A 19,675-nucleotide genomic window follows, 5' to 3' on the forward strand; every position below is an offset into this window, starting at 1 on the left:
CTTTTGATAAAATATATTTTTATGCCTCTAGAGGATGGAATATTTTAAGTCTTTACAACTTTACACTTGGAAACATTATTCTGAAATTGTTGCACAATTTGTTAATGGAGTTTTTTTGCAGATTGATCAACCTCTGCCCATATTTCCTCCAGAGCAACTCTGCTTCTCTAAGATGCTTTTAATATCTAATCATGTAACTGACCTGTTACTTTTAAAATATCCCTGCAGCTGTTTCTTTTTAGTACCACTTTTTCCAGCCTTCTCTTGCCCCATCCCAACTGTTTTGAAACATATTGCTGCCATCAAATTAAAATGGACTTATTTTTAACGACATAGTCTCAGTGTAAACACTTGACATGTTTTCTATGTTCTACTGTGAACAAACTTTGCCTTTCACATTTGCAAATCAGTGCTTGCTCTTTTTTTATTCACATTTTACACTGGAGTCCAGTATTTTCAGAACTATGTTTGTACAAAGCATAATCTGTACAAAGCAAAACATAATGTGCTCGCTGTGAACTGTCACAACATCAAACACACGCTAAACCACTTTATATCTACTACACTATACTGAGCCACTTCAAGACCTACTATACAGTTTTTTATTTTTTAATTATTTACTGTCACTGCTTTATAGTTGTATTTATCAATATCAACAGCTGTAACTTTTAGATTAATCAAGTTGACTTTATCGAGATTCAGCTTCAGATGTATACTTTCCATTTCACAACTTCCATCTTATACACTTTAAAAATCACTCATCATTTTTTATTGTCAGTGTCACACAGCTCGTTCTTGTATCTCCACTACTCAATGGTACATAGTAAACACGTATTATAACTTTTCACATTATATGTATCCAGTCACCTAGATATTTTGAAGTCTTTCCACTTGCTGCTATTATGTTTCAGTCAATAATTGAACTGTCTCAATGATATGTCGAGTCCAGAAAGTATATTAAGCCAGTGATGAGTTCAATACCATGACTCCCTCTGGTGCCAGTTAGTGGATTAAATAGTTCTACCACTTGCTCCATCATCGGTTCGTCCAGAGTAAATTCAATGTCTGGCACAGTAATCCTCTCAGGCCAGTCGACCAGCAATCCCAGCTCATCTGTACCATGAGCACCACCACCAGAATCAGTACCTAAGCCCTGAGCAGCAGTCGTCTCACTCTCAGTGGCTGTCACACTACCATCAGCTGTCCCACCAATAGTCCCATCAGCAGCAGCTGCTCTAGTCTGAAAGATGTCCTGCATGGCAGTTGAGGCTCGGCCCTGTTGCTGGAGGCTGCCTCGGACAAAAATCTGTAATGGGCTCAAGTGTCTCTCTGTCCGCAAGCCATGATTGTTCCACTCTTGAGAGAAGTCTTTCAAATCTCTGTTGATCCTTGGGAGATAGATGTAATGGAGAGCCCAAAGGTGCATTTCATTGTCAATGTCTATGATGCCTTCCTCCTCCAGGTGGTGAAATAAATCACAGTAGACATTGGTCATTCCTCGCCACAGATCACCTCAGAGCCTCTCAATTCTCTGATTATGGGTACTCCTTCCTCTTAGGGCACTTCCACGATCAAAGCCTCTGAAAATGTTCATCATCAGGCAGACAGCATTGTTTTCCCCTCCTCTGTCTGTCCGGACCCTCGAGGGTACACCATAGGATACCACGGCTCTGATGGAACTTGATAAAACGGTACTGCTACGGTTGTTGTTTGAGGCATGAAGGAAGACCACAAGACGACTGTATCCATCAATAGCCCCATGAATGACTATCCTCCACCTAAAACCGTGGTCCATAAGAAGAAAAATATTATTTCTGCTTTGTTATTGAAACAATGGAAAACACACTCTTATTTGATTTACATGGGACTATTACATGTCAAGTTTGAATTTTTCTCTGTATGTTGCTTGCGCTGTCTGTGTTCTCTCATCTTTCCCTTTAAACATAACCAGTTGTGTTAGAGGACTGCCCATCCCAGGGCCTGGCTCTATTGGAGGTGTCTTATTGTTCAACAATTATATTTGATGTAATGCTGAATTTCACTTTGGTCAAAATAGGTGTTCAACAAATCAGTGTGGTTGGTTACCTTATCAGCTTGTGATTTCCATCAATGTGCCACAATGAGTTTGGACCTGCAACCTGATATGTTCTTCGTTCTGGTCTCCGCAAAACTGCTCTAAGGGCAGCTGCTCCAGGATTTATCCGTAACATGCTTGCTCGAACCCTCCTTCACTGTACACGTAGTCCACGTACTCGCAGGGAGGCTCTGACAGCCTCAGGACCAATTTGTTCATTGCCAGCAACAATGTCCTGCACATGTTCATCCAAGGCACTGTCAGTCAGTTCCGCATACATTGATGCACGGGTGAAATGATACTGTCTGAAATCAGACAAAAAAACATGAGTAATTTATCACTACCATAACAGCACACTTCATTACTTGACTAGTGGTGCACATTCAAATATACTAATGTTTACAATTTCACAATACCATTTAATTTGAATAAACAGTGAGTGTGTGTCACAAAGAAATGAAAGTCACACTGGTTTCAAAAGTCACTGACCGCAGACGTCTTCGAATTGTACGAAGTGAAACATTCAAAATATCAGCCATCTGAGGTGCAGTGAATCCACATGACTTCAGGAATGAAAGCTGTTCCCGAGTGATAAGGTAAAGGGATCTACCTCTACCTCTGTTGAAAACCACTGGTGCCTGGTATCCAAAACAGCCTGAAAATATATAAGCGTTTGGTAAATAGGTAAAGGCACCCCATATATCAGGTAAATATATCAGGTAAATAGGTAAATATTTGGAAAATAGGTTAAGACAGAGTCATAATTTATTTCACACTGTTGGTGAGTCAAGGACTCGACACAATATGTGCTTACCTTGTTGGCCATGCTGAGTAGACAGTTCGACCTCCTGAATCAATTCAGCCAAGTCACGCAGAAGTTGATCTGCTGCAGTTACATTGATCAGTCTTCCTCTTGCCCACTGAAGGCTTCTCTGCATAGTCTCCAACCTCAAAGATATCAAAAAATTACTTCTTAATTCATGTTATATTTTCAGGCCATATTCCCCTTAAACATTTTAAATGTTAAATGTTTTCGATCTTGCTTTGATCATACCTCCTTAACGCTAACTGTAGCACATCTGGCCCAACATCGTCCATCAGCAGCCGCCGTGTACAGTCATTAAGAATGTTCTTGCACCTTGAGATGAAAATCCTCCAGGCCATACTTTGTAATGGTCTGGTTGAGTCACAACTATTTTTCCACAGTGCCTGCTCTACTTGGGGTGCTGGCTGCTCTACTTCATCGGTCCTCTGAGGATCACCACCTGAGACAAATCAAGCCAGCTGTATTTAAGACCACCGTTCACAACCAGTCTTTGCCATATTATCTGTTAACCAATGTCAGTTATTGGCCTCACGTTGCTCATAGCTCTAGTACTTACCTCTCTGTTCATGTCTTCTTAGTTACTTCCTGGACAACCTTTCACACTCGCAATAGCATCACTCCCCTGGACACGGATCTCCATTTGCTCCTCAACAGCTCACTCTTTTTTATCCATTCGTGCATTACTCCACCTGCAAACAAGTAAGACTGTTCAGACTGCCTATTTGGATCTTTTCTGAACTTCTTCCAAGACCCTCCTGACTCTGCTTTCCTTCTGCTGCAGTACCTGTAGAGGCTATGCCTACACTTGAAGCCACTGAAGGGTTTGATGGCAGGGGTGAGGCAATGTAACTGTTATGAATTAAACTTGTAACAGCCCAACTCAATCTATACTTGTCTTGTACGGTTAAGATTGTTTTTGTATTCATCAGTTTTATTTGCTTCTCTTTATTCAATGTCATTTATCATAACAGCGCAGAGTTTACAAACTGCTTGTTCTGACCAAAAACACCTGGCTTGACTTACGTTTATCTTCAATACATTTCCATAAACACACCATACGTAAAAACACAAAAGGTGACCCGTAGCGGCACACATAAGGTAACAACACAAAAATGGGTCCCACAGTGCCGCTCCACCATCAACTCTCACACCACTGTTTCACTTGCCAAGCTCCGGCAGCCACAGATCATGTTACTGTTCCCTCTAGTATGAACTACCGTAGTCCATGTTCATAGCATTTTGCTCCTAGTTGTAGAACTCAAAGTTAACATTCACGCATTCTAGCCTTGTTTTTAATTTTACCTTTTGCATCACATACACATACTTGTCTGTTTTTTCTATTTTATTACTATATTTCTATTTCTATTGTACAGCACTTTGGTCTACCAGGTGTGTTTTTAAAGTGCTATATAAATGATGATGATGATGATGATGATGATGATGATGGTTATGATGTAAAGAACGTTTTCTGTTAACTTCATTCTGAGCCTGCGCTCGAATCTGCTCCTGAGTACACTTCATGTTTCTTGTTGTTTAAGGAAGAGAGTTCGATTACAGTGATACGATAGTTGTAGGACATAACCTGCTTGCTGGTGTTTTTTCGTGGACAAACTTGGACTGTATTAGAAATCTAAACATTACTGTGATCCTACAAAGACAAAAATTTAAATTATTACTTTCAACAGGTTTATATATTTAAATAAATCAAAAATTCCATGTTAGTCTTCTGAAAATTGTGACTGAGCACTTTTGGAAACAATCTGTCATCACTGTAAGTATTGAGACTGTGAACGGTTACAGAATACATCTGAAATAAATGTCAGATTCTAACAGGTTATAGTTCTGTTAATAGAGCTTTTGAATCTACTCTTCATACATATTCCTGTCTTTAATAACAGTATGTCAACGATGTCAACCAATATTTTCATATTTCAAATACACACCCAAGTTAAAAATTTGAATCTCCACATCTTCTACTCTGCATATCTGAAAAATCAGTTTTGATAATCTATGTTATTCATCTTTGTTTATTTTAAATGCTGTCATTGGTTTTTATTTATTTCCAACTTATTAACAAAATGAACTTGGTCTACATTGTTTTGTTCACTTGAATAAAACGACATTTTTGTATCGTACTCTGGGTTCTTGAAGACCACGCTGTCTTTTAACTTTATTCTTTATTTTCTGCATATACTGTTCTTTATTCATTTCTTTATTCTTTGAGGCGGTTCTCCTGCCATTCAGTGTTCCTAGTGCAGAGTCTGCATTTCTGTGTCCTATCTTTAGTTGGTTACTGCTTTATATTGTTGACCTCTAGGCTTTTGTGCACTTGCTTTTACTTCAACTGGTCATACTTGTTTGATTCAATTCACCTGTGTCTTGTTTCTCCCAGCTGCGTCCTCTCTCCCTAATCAACTTGCGCAAGTTCTTAAGCCTTCAGCTTTCCTCAGCTCTCTACTCTGTTGTTATGTTTCAAGCTGTACACTTTGTTTGTCTACCTTATGGCTTCCTGTGCGTTAGTTTTGGAACTTTTTTCTCCTCACTGTGGTTTTGCCGCACCCATATTTAAGGTCAGTTTTCAGTTCATGGAGTTTGTCTTTCAGTCTGCAGTGTTGGGTTTTACTGGCTGCTTAACACTCTCATTTGGCTCTTTGTATACCCCACTGTATTACTAAATCCTGGTATTGTAGATACACCTATACATGCGTTTAAAAAGGCACATGCGTGGTTATCGGGATGGACATCAAAAGCTGAAAATTCTGAACATCTGTCACGATCTAATTCAAATGAGTTTACTGAAATAACCTGTAAATAACGAATAGTAGCAAATACATTCATTCTTACCTTATACTAATCGTGGTGCAGGCCAGTGGAGTGCATGAACTTATATGCTTTCTCAGGTCAATTCGGCTGAGAGTAAATGTAATGTCCCGCTCTACTGTACAAGACTTGTGAATGGTTACCTGGAGGGATGTACCACTGTGAAAGAGGCTGTTCAGATGATCGCCGCTTTGGTCTCTGGTCATCTATAGACTTTTTTGGGGGTGTCTTTTGTTTGTTTTCGATGTTGTTGTCACCTGTTGACTACAAAAAGATCAAATATCACTCACAAAAAAAAAAAAAACGGTAAATCAACATTATTACAACGTTCCTACAGTGAGACCGTCGGTTTACTACAGCATTTCAATGTCAATTACAACATTGACATTTCAACCTTGACCATAACTACAGATCGGAAGAAAAAAATCAACATCCATTCAATGTCGTCTTGCTATCTGGGATGGCAGTGCAGTACCGTGTAGCCTAATCCGGCTAATGTAACAAGTGTTATAAAACCGTATTTTAAATAATATAAAGTGGCTAAACGGAGTACCATATTAAAGACCTTATTAACATGCCTCGCCTAAAATGGCATGTTGGCAACATTCCTAACGGACCAAGGTTAGCATGACTTTTTTCTTTTTTTCTCGCTTACTACAAAGCTAACATGTAACATGCGCTTAAAAGGACAAAGTAATGTTTCGGAATCATCGCTTAGCTTTTAGTTAGCAAAGTCGAACAGTAATTGAGATTAACTAGGGTACTTACGGTCAAATGTGTTTTGGGTTTTTCTGTTGTTTTTTTTGTTGGTGCAGAGATTTCGCATCCTTTCACCTGGATGTAGTTTGTCGCACATAGCTTGATTGAGACGACACAAATATGACGTTGACTGTGATTGGTTACCACAAATTCTGATCACAGGTTGTGGTAAGGGGTGGATTATTTTTTTATTTTTTATTTTTTTTAAAAAAGACAACCTTCAGTCTTGCTGATCCAATCACAAACGATGTACCTTCTCCCGCCGTACTTTGAATTTTTGGGATGCTATATATATATCTGCCCAGCCTTTTGGCGGACTTTATATGGACAGTCATGTCTGAACGGAGCGCTGCATTTCGACGGAGAGTCAATGATATTAGAGACAGAATGAATGCCCAATTTAACCGGCTACTAAATGAAGATGACAGCGAAGAGGGGACTTCTCTGCTACAAAGGTGAAATGCTTTGGTGGTGGTTACTCTATTGGCAAGCTTTTAGCTTTGCGCCTTTTTTGTTCTTGCAAAACGAAATTACTTTTACATTTTTAAATAATAAATGGCTCGTTTACTAATTATCTGTTACAATTCAATCGACAGCATTTAACAAATTCTGTAATCATAAATGTCAGTCCTAGATCGATGACTTCAAATGACAGTCATTTTAATCCCTCTTATGTCCATTTATGCATAAAGAATTTAGTTTATAAATGTAGCATATCCCATATTTTCAGGGTGCATTTAATTTGCGAGATAATCGAAAAATGCATGCAATAAACACCGATATGATATGCCTTACTCGGAGTGTGTGGGGTTTTTATTTATTTATTTATTTTTTTTTTTGGGGGGGGGGGGGTGTCTCAGTCATATTAGTTTGACTTAAAGACTTACATTATCTCTTGGTCTAATGATAGCTTTGGAGTTTTCCGCCAACAGCACCGGGGTGGACCAGTGCGCAGGCGAAGAGGCGGGAGAACCACACATCGCCAGTTAACTTTTAAGGTGTCAGTTCTAAGGAATCCGACACTGACCCACTACCGATCTCATCGGGGTAATCTTTAGTTTAATATTAATTATTTGGAGTGATTTAAAAAAACAAAAAACAGGAACATGGTGTCATTTTTTTACAAATTGTAGAATTTGGCATTAGATTTTTAGCACATTTGTAATCTTTATTTCCTTGCACCAATATATTTATGTTGAGAAACTACAATGTGACAATTTACCCTGTTCCGTTTTTAGGGAAAGTTCTAAATAACATTGCCAGCTAACTTGGTTTAAATTTCTTTACAGATGCCACTCCTGCTACTCGGGTGGTCGTTCCTGTAAACCTAAATGCCGCTGAATTCATGCAGGCACTACGGGACAATATTGCAGACATACCTTTGCAGTTCGACCTATGCAAAGTGAATGGACAGCGGCTCATTCTTCCTCTTGAAGAGGAGCCGCCCCAAGGAATTAGAGCAAGAAACCTACTGGGTCGCTCCAATCTTTATATCCATCCAAAGGTATTCAAATGTTCCACTGGGGTGGCTGACATATCATAATTGTCACTATTACTGTAACTCAGTGGTTCTCCAGTCACCCTAATATTGTATAAGCCATCTTTAACATATCTCTGCTCAGAATAATAAATGCTGTGATTTCCCCAAAGGATGTGAGACATTCATCTGATCACTATGCCAGATGGCATAGTGCCCTGTCAGTTGAGTCACTGTTAATAACAGAAATGCAGTAGAGCAAGCTTGAACTGTGGTCTAACAGTTTTTTGTTTTTATGGGCTGATGTGCATCTTTCATAAAACAATTGTGTGTAAAGATTTATATTTTTTCATTTTGTTATTGTAATCCCAGTTTCCTGTGTTTTGGGGTTCTGGGTTTTTCATTCTCTTTTGTAATGTCCTTAACCTTTCTTTTTTCTTTTTTTTCATTTGTTGTTCAGTTTCATTTATTTTTTCATACTCTGTTTTAGATTACAGAAGCCAATGACAACTCAACTGGTGGAGAAGTGGTGCAGTCTGAAATGGCAATGTAAGTGTTTGACCACTGCCTTTGGACTGTAGCACTATAAATGCATTACACCCTCTCATCATCAATATTTACCATATTGCAGTGTGCTGCATGACACAGAGACACCTGACCATGGCAGGCACAATGTACAGGAGCCAGAGGTTATCAGGTAAATGGCACTCTGTTTGTTTATGAGTTGGAATTTTAATCTTAAAATATTGCACAAATTTTATTTTTTGGTAAAACAACTGTTGTACAAACTAATTCTATCATTATTATAACTTGGATCATTTTGTGTAGTCTAGATCAAGAAATATCTGCGTTGGGGTCCGGTTCCTGTTCTTAAATATTACTGCTATTCCTTTGCAGTGGTCTGCATGAAAACCATACAGCTCATTCTAGTAGGCATGGTCTCCAGGAACCAGAGGTTAACAGGCAAGTGGTAGTTGATGAATAACATGCCAAAAACTGAAGTGTAAACTGTAACTTATAAAGCACACACCATAGGTAAATAGACAATAAGTACAATATAACAGGGTGAGACCAGCAAAATAAAATTTTAAAGGTTGCGTGTATTGAACTGAGTACATTTATGTACTCTGACTATAGACCAATGGTTTAATTGCCTCATTTGGTTTGTTTTGCTTTTTCACATTTTTCAGATTTGTTGATGTTGTGATATTAGTATTTTTAATTGCTGAAAATGCATCGATAACACTTTAGTCAGCCTGACCATTAAGACACTTGGAACTACAGATCACCCAAACTATTCCCAGTAAACAGTTCTGCCTATACCAATTTCAGTGTAATTCCATAAATGGGCACTGTAGTGGCAGTTCCTTATGTTTCCCAAAACTTCTAACAAAAATATACAGAAGACACTGGTGTCCTGTGATAATCTTTTGTACGCAGGCAAAACTGTGCAAACTTGAAAGTTGCATTGTATAGTTTATTGATCCAGTTTGTCAACCAATAACAAGATCCATTTTTGTTGCTTCATGCTGCTTGTCACAAATTTTAAAAAACAAACATATTAAAAAATCAAATGCATTTGTTCTGTTTAGGGAAGAGTTTTACATCGACTCTGCCGAGTCAGAAGTATCAGACCTGGATGAGGCTGTCCTGGCTTCCCCTGAACAAAATGATTCACATGTATGTCTCATGAACAACACTGCCAGAACTGCTGTGGATGTTGTTGTTGTTGTTGGTGTTTTTTTTTTTTTTTGTTTTTTTTTTTTTTTATGTAGTCGTGACCTTTCTCCCCCCCCCTTTCAGGACGAGATGGACCTTGCTACTGTGTTAAAAGATTTCCAGGAAACGCATCTTGACACCAGCAATTATTGTACAGTGATAGCCCGACGAAGGAAAATCCTACATAGTGCCTGCATGGCACTTTCGAAGTCCTATTTTTCCTGGCATAAATTGCCAAATATTGAATTCGTTGGTGAAATGGCCGATGATTATGGAGGCCCAAGGCGGGAATTTTTTCGGTAAGCCAAAGTCCCATCTCTCCCACACAATAATAGAATGCGTAAATGTGTTGTTGGGGGGGGGGTTGTTTGTTGTTGTTGCAAAGATGAAATCACAATTTGACTAAAAAAAATTTCTACCTTTTCCTGCAGCTTACTTATGGTCGAAACTCAGAATTCCCTAGGGATTTTTGAGGGGAAGCCTGGCAGCCTGTTGTTCTGTTATAGCCAGCAGTTGCTGTCAAGCAACAAGTTTTATACGGCTGGTAAACTGATTGCTTGGTCCATAGCACACAATGGGCCAGGGCCACGGTGTATCAATAGACACCTGTTCTGTTTGATGTGTGGCCAGAAGACATCTCTTGATGACTTTGATGTCGAGGTCTTCATGGACGAAGACATTAAACAGAACATAGAAAAGGTAAAGCTGTGTACATGTTGAGGTGTAATTAAATTCAATGAAACACAATGCATAGCTTGACTCATCAGTGGAATGTCTCAAAATGTAAGTCAACTAGTGAATGCTTCAAACGTATGTATTTATGGAGCTGCCTGATTTTCAAGGTTTCCAACTGCAGCACCCCAGAAGACCTGGCAGACTTGAAAAGTCACCTTGGGGACTGGATTGCAGGCTGTGGTATCCCTGACATCTACACTGCCACACTACTTGATGTTATGAGGATAAGGGGCGAGATTGTATCTCATTTTGCATTTCACAGGTGAGAATGTGTTAGAAAATTACAAAGTAGTTTGCTGGTCAGTGCTCATCTTCCCATTGTGTTCCCCCCTAATAGTTAACACTTAAACAAATCAATCTGCTGAATTGATATTGCAGTTAAGGTAGTGTTGAAATTGACAAAACAAGCCTTTTTCTGTTTTGTTTGACTGTTTTGCTATGTGGTATGAATTAAGAGTACAATCTGTGGTCAACAGGGTTGCCAGCATGATTCAACAGTTTGTTGCCGGTATGGACTCGTGTGGTCAGTTCTGGCAAATGGTGAAGAGATGCTGGAAGCAGTTCCTTCCTGTATTTACAAATGCAGGAAATAAACTTACAAGGAACAGCTTCCAGGATCTCTTCACCATTGGATGGAGTCCAGCTGGAAGTAACAGACGTGAAGAAGAGGAAGCCACCATCTTTCAGTGGGAATGGTGGCTTATGGCCATTCAGGGTGAGTACATAGAATACAACACATGTCTTGTTTCTGTTTGAATTGCTTCAGGCATCTCATTTTAAATACAGTGTCCACAATACAAAATACAGACAACTAAATCTAAACAACACTTGGGTGCAATGAAACCTTTAGAACTTTGCAAAATCCACCCCTTCTTACAGCATATGGGAAGTTTATGATTATTTTACCTTTTAGGTAAGTTATTTTAAAGGAAACGACCTACAAATATTTTTGGAAGATTATTTCTTCTGTGATTTCTACCAGATCTTGGTTGTTGAGACTGATGGGAAACAAAGGCTTGTTTTCTATAAAATCATATTTGATTTTCATTGTGATTTCTTTTAAAACATTAATTATATTACATGACCAAAAACTTCTCTTAACACTAAAACATTAAATATTTATATTACATATTTGTATTTAAATTAGTAAAATTTATGATTCAACTGTATTAGCACATCTGAAATTAAGGAAGTGTTTTTGCAGTGTTTAAGACAGGACTCACCTTTCAAATTGTGTTATTTTTGTCTCTTTGAGACAAAGGTCATTTGTTAATTAGATGCACTGCCTAAATTGAAGCTTCAGGTATTCCATTGACTATAAAGAAACCTCCTATATATTAGTGTCCTAGGTAATCAAGTGGTGCAATGACAACACCCATGCAAATGTGACGTCACTAGAAAGTCAACAATGTATTTTTGCAAGGACAGAATGAATAACTTGTTTTTAAAACATTGCATAAACAGTCCTTGACATATAGGTCACTCGGAGGACCAAAATTAATTTCCTGTCTTAGGAGGGCAGGATTACTTTAAGTAATTTTTTTTTATTATACAATTCTTTGCAATATTGGTTTTGCCTAACCTGTTTTTGACTCCAAAATAGTCATTAATGCAACTGCTCTACTATACAGTCAGTGTAACTGATTATAAATCTTTGATTCATGAACCTACACATTGCACCTTATTTACTAGTTGTATGCATTTTAACAGAGCATGAGGTGGACCACGCGTTTGAAGAGCTGCTGGTCTTTATAACTGGGGCTGACTTACTTCCACCACTGGGGTTCCCACAGTCCTGCAACATAGACTTTTACGATCAGGAGCCTGGGATGCGGCGCATCCCATACGCATCAACGTGCAGCTTATCCCTCTATCTTCCAAGAGGTGTTGCAGATGAAGATCAATTTAAAGATCTTATGAACGATGCATTAAAAGGATCCCTTGGATTTGGCAAGGTGTAGCGGCATACATGAACTGATGCTGGGAAGCTGTTATTAAAACTTGTGGCCTTGTGATGAAGTTTATTTTAAGTGTTCTTAAATGGGATTGCTCCTGGCACTCAGGCTTCTTAAAGCTTTTACATTTTAAAAGTGAACATTCATTTGTTTTAAAAAAAAAAAAAAAAAAAATTGTGTGTGTGTGTGTATAGTTATATTTATAGTACAGTTAAGACAACTTGGGTACGCATGTGTCAAGCCATGCAAAGTAAGTGATGTTCAGAAAGTTTCCAGTATTGGAGGGAAAATGACAATTCATCTAGAAATATTCGTTTGAAAGTTTGTTGTGGATTGTTTGTGTTCAATTACAGTACACTGCATAGAGTGTGGGTTTTGTTTTTAATTTATTTTTTTTAAGATGTACAACAAATGCCAAACTTTGAACTAAAAGACATTGACTCTTGTAAAATAAAATATTGTAATGTCAGTTCTCATGGTGTCTTGTCTGTTTACAAATTAAAGTTGAGGCTTACCTGTTACTGTCAAATACTGGTATTGGGTTCCATTGACAAGGGCTATGTAGTACAATTATGTGCTTAAGTCAAGGTAAATGGTTCAATGAATTTACCCTCATCAGTTCTCAAACCAAGAACTCAACAATCCAACTCGGACTTAAGAGTTATGAATTAATTTTACTGCTTTCAAGAACAAAGCAGTTTTAACAAACTGGCTTTAAACTTTGGTGTTAACTCTGAGATTGGCATCTGGCCTTTGACTAGAACCTGGTTAAAAGTCAATTTGAGGACTCTGAACATGTGTCAGTGCTGACCGTGATATTATTTTGGTTAAACTGTTCGCGGGGGAGTTTTATGGAAACATTTAAGACTTCTGCCTAATTTTAAATTTACATAGTTTGACATGAACTTTGTAGTGAATTATGTAAATGTGGTAGAATTATGTAATAGAGAATGGCTGTAAAGCTATTGTTTTTTGGAAAAAAGTAACGTCAAGATAATGAACAATGGCATTTAATTATATTTTATACATAAAAGGCACTAACTGTAATTAACAAAGTAAAGAAAATGGTTTGTTAGACTCAGTTTGTTGGTGAACGATGCTTATAAAGTGTGTAGCAATTCGGACAGTCAATCCAGTGATTGCTTTGCTTTTTCTATGGTCACAGCTTACCTTTATTACAGTCATTTTGCTGTACGTGATAATATATTTAGCTAAAGTTCCTTCTGCTTGTTTAGGTTTCTCCCTGTGTTCTAGGTTCATTCAGCCCAACCTCAGAAAACCTGTCTGCTTGCCTACTGTCATCTCTACAAGCCTCCTCATATTCATACTGTCCAACTCTGCTGAAATGAACAGTTGCTTTCTAGCCTATATTTTTAAGCCTCAGTTCATCCAAAAACGGGATTACACAGTGATACATGTTTATAGATCAAACACTCTAAAAATTAATGTTTTTCATTTTCCCTAATGTGTGTGCACAAAGGACAAAGCCACAAGTGCTCCTACAGTGTTTGTTTTTACTGTTAGCTACAGGGTGGTTTAAATAAATGTCACACATGAACTTGTAATCTCTGAAAAATAAGGGGAAAAGGTGAGATTTGAAGTGACTAACTTCAAGATACCTTCACTGCACTAAGTCGGAAGAACAAAATTAACTCCCCTTTAGCTGCTTAAAGCAAAGAGCTTGAAGCAGAGGAAGAGAATTGTCTTTGTAGAATGTGTGCCAAGTCTATTGAGTTAAGGGAAAAAAGCCAGATCAAAATATGTTCACAACTGTCTACTGACAGTGAAGATGTAAAATGACATAAGGGAATGCCACATATTTCTCTTCTTGTGGTTTCCAAAAACGAATTTTAAAAGAGGCAATACACATGACATTTTTTCTACTTAATTTACGTGTGTGTGTCATCCAGAGGGAAATACCTCATAATCAGAATCGCGTTTATTGGCAAAGTATATGCACAAACACATACAAGGAATTAGATTCCGATTGAGGGCGTCTCTCAAGCACAAAAAAAACACAATCCATCTATGTGTATGGACATACATAAATACACATGCACATATGCACACAGGTGTTTAAACTAACAATATAATACACAATCTAATTCTTTTATACAGAAATTACAGGATTACAGAAGTTAATGCCAAAGAGTGCAGTTGCAGTCTAGCAGTGTGACAGTTTAACCACTTAGGAGGGAGATGGCGAGGGGAAAGAAAATGTTCCTGTCAGGTGGTCCTGGTTTGCAGGCTTCTACACTGTCTGCCAGAGGGCAGTGGGTCAATAAGTCTATGTCCAGGGTGTCAGGGGTCTGTGATGATTTTCCATGCCCGTTTCCTGGTTCTTGAAAGCTGCAGGTCCTGGATGGAAGGCAGGGGGTGCCATTACAATTGAAGGCTATTGTACAGTGGTATTACTTTAAACTGAGTAAAACAGTATTTTGATAAAAGTTAAGGTCTCCGTTTGTTTCAGAAAAAGCATACTGTCATTTATTTGCTTTTATTATTTATTTACATGCCCTCCGCGGACCATCTGTGCACTGCGTGGGTGATTAGTGGCTCCGTGCACACTGTGCTGCACACAGGGACAAGGCGCAGGAGGTTACGATCACATCAAGATGGCGCCGCGGATGGCAGCCTCGGTACTGCGCTCTCTCGCACTTTTCCTGTTTTTGTTTATTTTCTGCGCTTTTGGTCACTCAGACCACATCACTTTCTCCAGAGATGAACTGCTAAACATCAGGCAGTCGTCTCACTATAGTTCTTATCCATTTTTCACAAACCCGGAAAGTTTTTTGGAGATTTTAGTTGGAGGCGCAGCAGCTCTCTGTGGCTCCTGGAGGAGACGTAGACGGGGGACCCGCGCTGGTGCACTGGTGAAACTACGTCGGCGAGGATTCCGCACAGCACTCCCCTCCATTCACCTCGCGAATCTCCGCTCTCTTCCAAACAAAGTCGACGAATTACTGCTCTTAAACCGGACTAACAAGGACTTTGCACGCTCTGCTGCCCTCTGCTTCACTGAAACCTGGCTTAGTGAGCGTGTCCCAGACGCTGTCTTAAATCTGCCGGGCTTCCAACTTCACCGGGCGGACCGCGAAACGGAGCTCTCAGGGAAAACAAAGGGTGGTGGAGTCTGCTTCTACATTAATGAAGGTTGGTGTACTGATGTCACAGTGTTACAGAAACACTGCAGCCCACACTTGGAAAGTCTTTTCATCAATTGTAAACCGTTTTATTCACCGCGGGAGTTTTCTTCCTTCATGCTGGTCGGAGTTTACATCCCTCCTCAGGCCAACGCGAACAACGCACTGTGCGAGCTGGCTGACCAGATCACCACCCTGGAGAGGAAATTCCCGGACTCCTTTACAATTATCCTTGGGGATTTTAACAGAGCAAACCTCAACCACGAACTCCCTAAATACAGACAGCATATAGACTGCCCCACCAGGAACAACATCATACTGGATCACTGTTACACCACTGTAAAAGATGCCTATCGCTCTGTGCCCCGGGCAGCTTTGGGACATTCTGATCACTGCATGGTCCATCTTATTCCAGTTTATAGGCAAAAACTCAAACGTGCCAAGCCTGTAGTCAAAACTGTGAAGAAGTGGACTAACGCAGCAAAGCAGGAACTGCAGGACTGTTTTGACTGCACTGATTGGACTGTTTTTGAAGCTGCATCTGATAACCTGGATGAGCTCACGGACACTGTGACATCATACATCAGTTTTTGTGAAGACGTGTGTGTGCCAACAAAGACCTTCTGCACATACAACAACAATAAACCATGGTTCACCCCTAAACTCCAACATCTTCGTAAGGCTAAGGAGGACGCCTACAGAAGTGGTGACAGGGCCCTGTACAAGCAAGCCAGGAACACACTGACCAAGGAGATCAAAGCAGCTAAAAGGATCTACTCCCAGAAGCTGGAAGAACGGCTCTCAGCCAACGACCCTGCGTCAGTGTGGAGGGGCCTGCAGGAAATCACCAGCTACAGACGCCCCCCCCACTGTTGAAGCAAACAAAGACCTGGCCAACGAGCTAAATACATTCTACTGCAGGTTTGAGACGGACAGACTCCCACGCCTCACCCTCCCCTCCCCAGAGACACCGCTTCAGACACTGACCCCCAACACACCTTCCACCTCTCCCCCCTTCACCCTCACCCTCTCCAACCCAGTCTCAACGACCACCCCCACCCTCCCCAATCCAGACTCAACAACAACCACCACCCTTCCCATTTCAGACTCAACGACCACCACCACCCTCTCCAATCCAGACTCAACGACCTCCATCACACCTCCCACCCCCCTTTCCTCCTCCCTGAAACTCAGAATACACACTGAGGATGTGAGCCGACTATTCCAGAAACAGAAGCCCAGGAAAGCCCCTGGACCAGACGGTGTCTCACCCTCCTGCCTCAAGACCTGTGCTGAACAGCTGGCTCCCATCTTCACTCGCATCTTCAACAGATCCCTGGAGCTGTGTGAAGTTCCATCCTGCTTCAAACGCTCCACCATCATCCCTGTTCCCAAGAAACCCACCATCACAGGACTGAACGACTACAGACCTATCGCCTTGACGTCTGTGGTCATGAAATCCTTCAAACGACTGGTGTTAGCCCATCTGAAGGACATTACAGGCCACCAGCTGGACCCTCTGCAGTTTGCCTACCGGGCAAACAGGTCGGTGGATGATGCAGTGAATATGGGGCTGCATTACATCCTGCAACACCTCGACCGCCCGGGAACTTATGCCAGGGTCCTGTTTGTGGACTTTAGTTCGGCTTTTAACACCATCGTGCCTGAACTTCTCTCTTCCAAACTCTCCCAGCTCAGCGTGTCACCAGCTACCTGTCAGTGGATCACCAGCTTCCTGACAGACAGAAAGCAACAAGTGAGGCTGGGGGAGATCACCTCTGAAACTCGGACCCTCAGTATTGGTGCCCCTCAAGGATGTGTCCTCTCACCACTACTGTTCTCCCTCTACACTAATGACTGCACCTCCAAGAACTCGGCTGTTAAACTCCTAAAGTTTGCAGATGACACCACCGTCATTGGCCTCATTCAGGATGGTGATGAGTCTGCATACCGGCAGGAAGTTGAGCGGCTGGTACTCTGGTGCAGTCAGCACAATCTGGAGCTGAACACTCTTAAAACTGTAGAGATGACAGTGGACTTCAGGAGACATCCCCCAACTCTGCCCCCCCTCATCATGTCAGACAGCCCTGTGTCGACTGTGAAGATCTTCAAGTTCCTGGGTACCACCATCTCCCAGGACCTGAAGTGGGAGACCAACATCAACTCCATCCTCAAAAAGACCCAGCAGAGGATGTACTTCCTGAGACAACTGGGGAAGTACAGTCTTCCACAGGAGCTGCTGACCCAGTTCTACACTGCAGTCATTGAGTCTGTCCTGTGCTCCTCCATCACAGTCTGGTATGGTGCAGCCACTAAACAGGACAGGAGCAGACTGCAGCGGACTGTACGGGCAGCAGAAAGGATCATCGGCGCCCCCCTGCCCTCCATCCAGGATCTGTACCTCTCAAGAACCAGGAAACGGGCAGGGAAAATCATCACAGACCCCTCACACCCTGGACACAGACTTTTTGACCTGCTGCCCTCTGGCAGACGGTACAGAAGCCTGCAGACCAGGACCACCTGACACAGGAACAGTTTCTTTCCCCTCGCCATCTCCCTTCTAAACAGTTGACCTGTCACACTGCTCCCCACTGCCAGACTGCAACTGCACCTTATGTACATTTTGTAGTACTCATTCCACCTCATTTCATTTCTGTATTTTATGTACATAAGTTTAGTTATTTATAGTTGGTTTACACAGCTTTGTGTATGTATGTGTATGCATGTGTAATGTATATATAGACGTGTGTGTGTGTGTGTGTGTGTGTTTTACATTGCTGTGCTTGATAGCCACCATCTACCGGAACCAAATTCCTTGTATTTGTCTGCACATATACTTGGCCAATAAACACGATTTTGATTCTGATTCTGATTCTGATCTGCCCTGGGCAGGGAGAGGTGATGAACTGTATGCCACTTTTTCATTGGCATACATTAAGCACAATGTTTTATTGCCTACGGTGGGGCAGGTCACATACTGGGTGAAGGTGGTCAGTGTGGAGTCCAGCGAGACATGATTAAAGTCCCCTGATATTAGAAGAAGAGCTCTCGGAGATTGCGTCTGCAGTCTGCGGACCACAGAGAGTCACAGGCTGCCTCCACGGATGCTAATGGCTAATAGCTCAATGTCTCTGTTGCAGAGTTGTTCTTTCACAGCAATGTGCCCAGGGATACCACAACTGTCTTTAACAAACACTGCCAGCCCCCCTCCTTTCCTCTCACCGCTGTGTCTCGTCTTGTCCGGCTGCAGCAGCTGGAAGCCGGGCAGCCTACTCACAGAGGGAGTACCGGGCAGTGTCGGGGTACTGCCACTGTGACCGGGTTAGCGTCATTAGCTCCTCAATCATATCAGGGAGCGATCTCACGTTTACAGTGATTACAGAAAGGAGAGATGGTGTGTAAGGTGTCCTTCTCGGGAAACATCACCCCCGTCTCTTCCCTCACTGGGGACGTAGGGTCTGTCTGCCGGTAGCGCAGCTGCAGGGCGCAGCGCTAACAGCTGATCCCTAACGTAAACAAAGGAGCCATGCGCCGAGTGTCTAAATACGGGTGAAAAAAGAGAAGACAAAAGAAGAGAAAAGTCAACATAACTAGCACGGAGCGGTAATGCATGACGGCAGAATCTGATTGCTAAGACATAAGTTAAAGGTTAAGAGAAGTAAAGAGGAAAATAAGAAAGAAGCTCAGAAATTAGCAGAGCTAGCTCTGCTCATTACCTGTTAGCTGCCATAACAGGTACCACAGTTAAGGTTTCAGAAAAAGTATTCTGTCGTTTGTTTGCTTGATCATGCCTTAAACACATCAAAATGCATAGTGGGATTATAATACAAGTCAATACTGTGACAAGCACTGGTACTGAATAGGCAATCACTTAGCAGCAAGGTGAATCGGTGATGCATTAGTGTGGTCTGCACTTCCTCTTCTTTGATTGGGTGAAATGAGTTGAAAGTAATTGGATGAGGGAACCATGGGGAGTGCCCTGCATAATTTCAATAAAACGCCGTTTTAAACGCCGTTACAGCTGGCACAGAACGCCGCAAAAAACGCCGTTTTTATGCATCTTTGAACGGCGTTTTCTGCCGAGTGGCGTAAAAAACGGCGTTTCCGTCTGTCTTTGAACGCCGCTTTTTACGTCACTCGGATGGTGCGTTCAGGGCGCCATGTGAG

At 41.1% G+C, this 19,675-nt stretch overlaps 1 protein-coding gene and 3 long non-coding RNA genes across 6 annotated transcripts; 2 read left to right on the plus strand and 2 right to left on the minus strand.

The window, feature by feature from the left end:
• Nucleotides 1–134: 134 nt before the first annotated feature.
• LOC109201543 (uncharacterized) lies at nucleotides 135–5,933 on the minus strand. Of its 3 annotated transcripts, none has more exons than XR_003218997.1 (7): nucleotides 5,745–5,933; nucleotides 3,457–3,589; nucleotides 3,129–3,339; nucleotides 2,889–3,022; nucleotides 2,564–2,729; nucleotides 2,086–2,379; nucleotides 135–1,778 (listed from the first exon to the last, which is right to left on the minus strand). It is a non-coding gene; the product is annotated as an uncharacterized LOC109201543 (long non-coding RNA). The 3 variants fall into 3 exon arrangements; XR_002061595.2 differs by having other exon boundaries at nucleotides 5,864–5,882; XR_002061594.2 differs by lacking the exon at nucleotides 5,745–5,933 and having other exon boundaries at nucleotides 3,457–3,661.
• Nucleotides 4,921–7,894, plus strand: LOC112846162 (uncharacterized). Its single transcript, XR_003219008.1, has 3 exons — nucleotides 4,921–5,470; nucleotides 7,390–7,526; nucleotides 7,769–7,894. It is a non-coding gene; the product is annotated as an uncharacterized LOC112846162 (long non-coding RNA).
• Nucleotides 7,895–7,912: 18 nt separating this feature from the next.
• LOC109201529 (G2/M phase-specific E3 ubiquitin-protein ligase) lies at nucleotides 7,913–12,517 on the plus strand. The gene is made up of 10 exons (XM_025905424.1): nucleotides 7,913–7,983; nucleotides 8,447–8,505; nucleotides 8,588–8,653; nucleotides 8,854–8,919; nucleotides 9,549–9,636; nucleotides 9,760–9,974; nucleotides 10,107–10,374; nucleotides 10,518–10,672; nucleotides 10,887–11,125; nucleotides 12,121–12,517. Exons 2-10 carry the CDS (start codon nucleotides 8,498–8,500, stop codon nucleotides 12,369–12,371), a joined length of 1,356 nt encoding a protein of 451 aa, XP_025761209.1. The 5' UTR covers nucleotides 7,913–7,983; nucleotides 8,447–8,497; the 3' UTR covers nucleotides 12,372–12,517.
• A 5,908-nt stretch (nucleotides 12,518–18,425) lies between these two features.
• On the minus strand, nucleotides 18,426–19,675 carry LOC112846159 (uncharacterized). The gene is made up of 2 exons (XR_003219003.1): nucleotides 19,225–19,675; nucleotides 18,426–19,047 (listed from the first exon to the last, which is right to left on the minus strand). It is a non-coding gene; the product is annotated as an uncharacterized LOC112846159 (long non-coding RNA).

The sequence above is a fragment of the Oreochromis niloticus genome, linkage group LG3 (genome assembly GCF_001858045.2).
Source record: "Oreochromis niloticus isolate F11D_XX linkage group LG3, O_niloticus_UMD_NMBU, whole genome shotgun sequence".
In the NCBI taxonomy this organism is placed as follows: Eukaryota; Metazoa; Chordata; class Actinopteri; order Cichliformes; family Cichlidae; genus Oreochromis; species Oreochromis niloticus.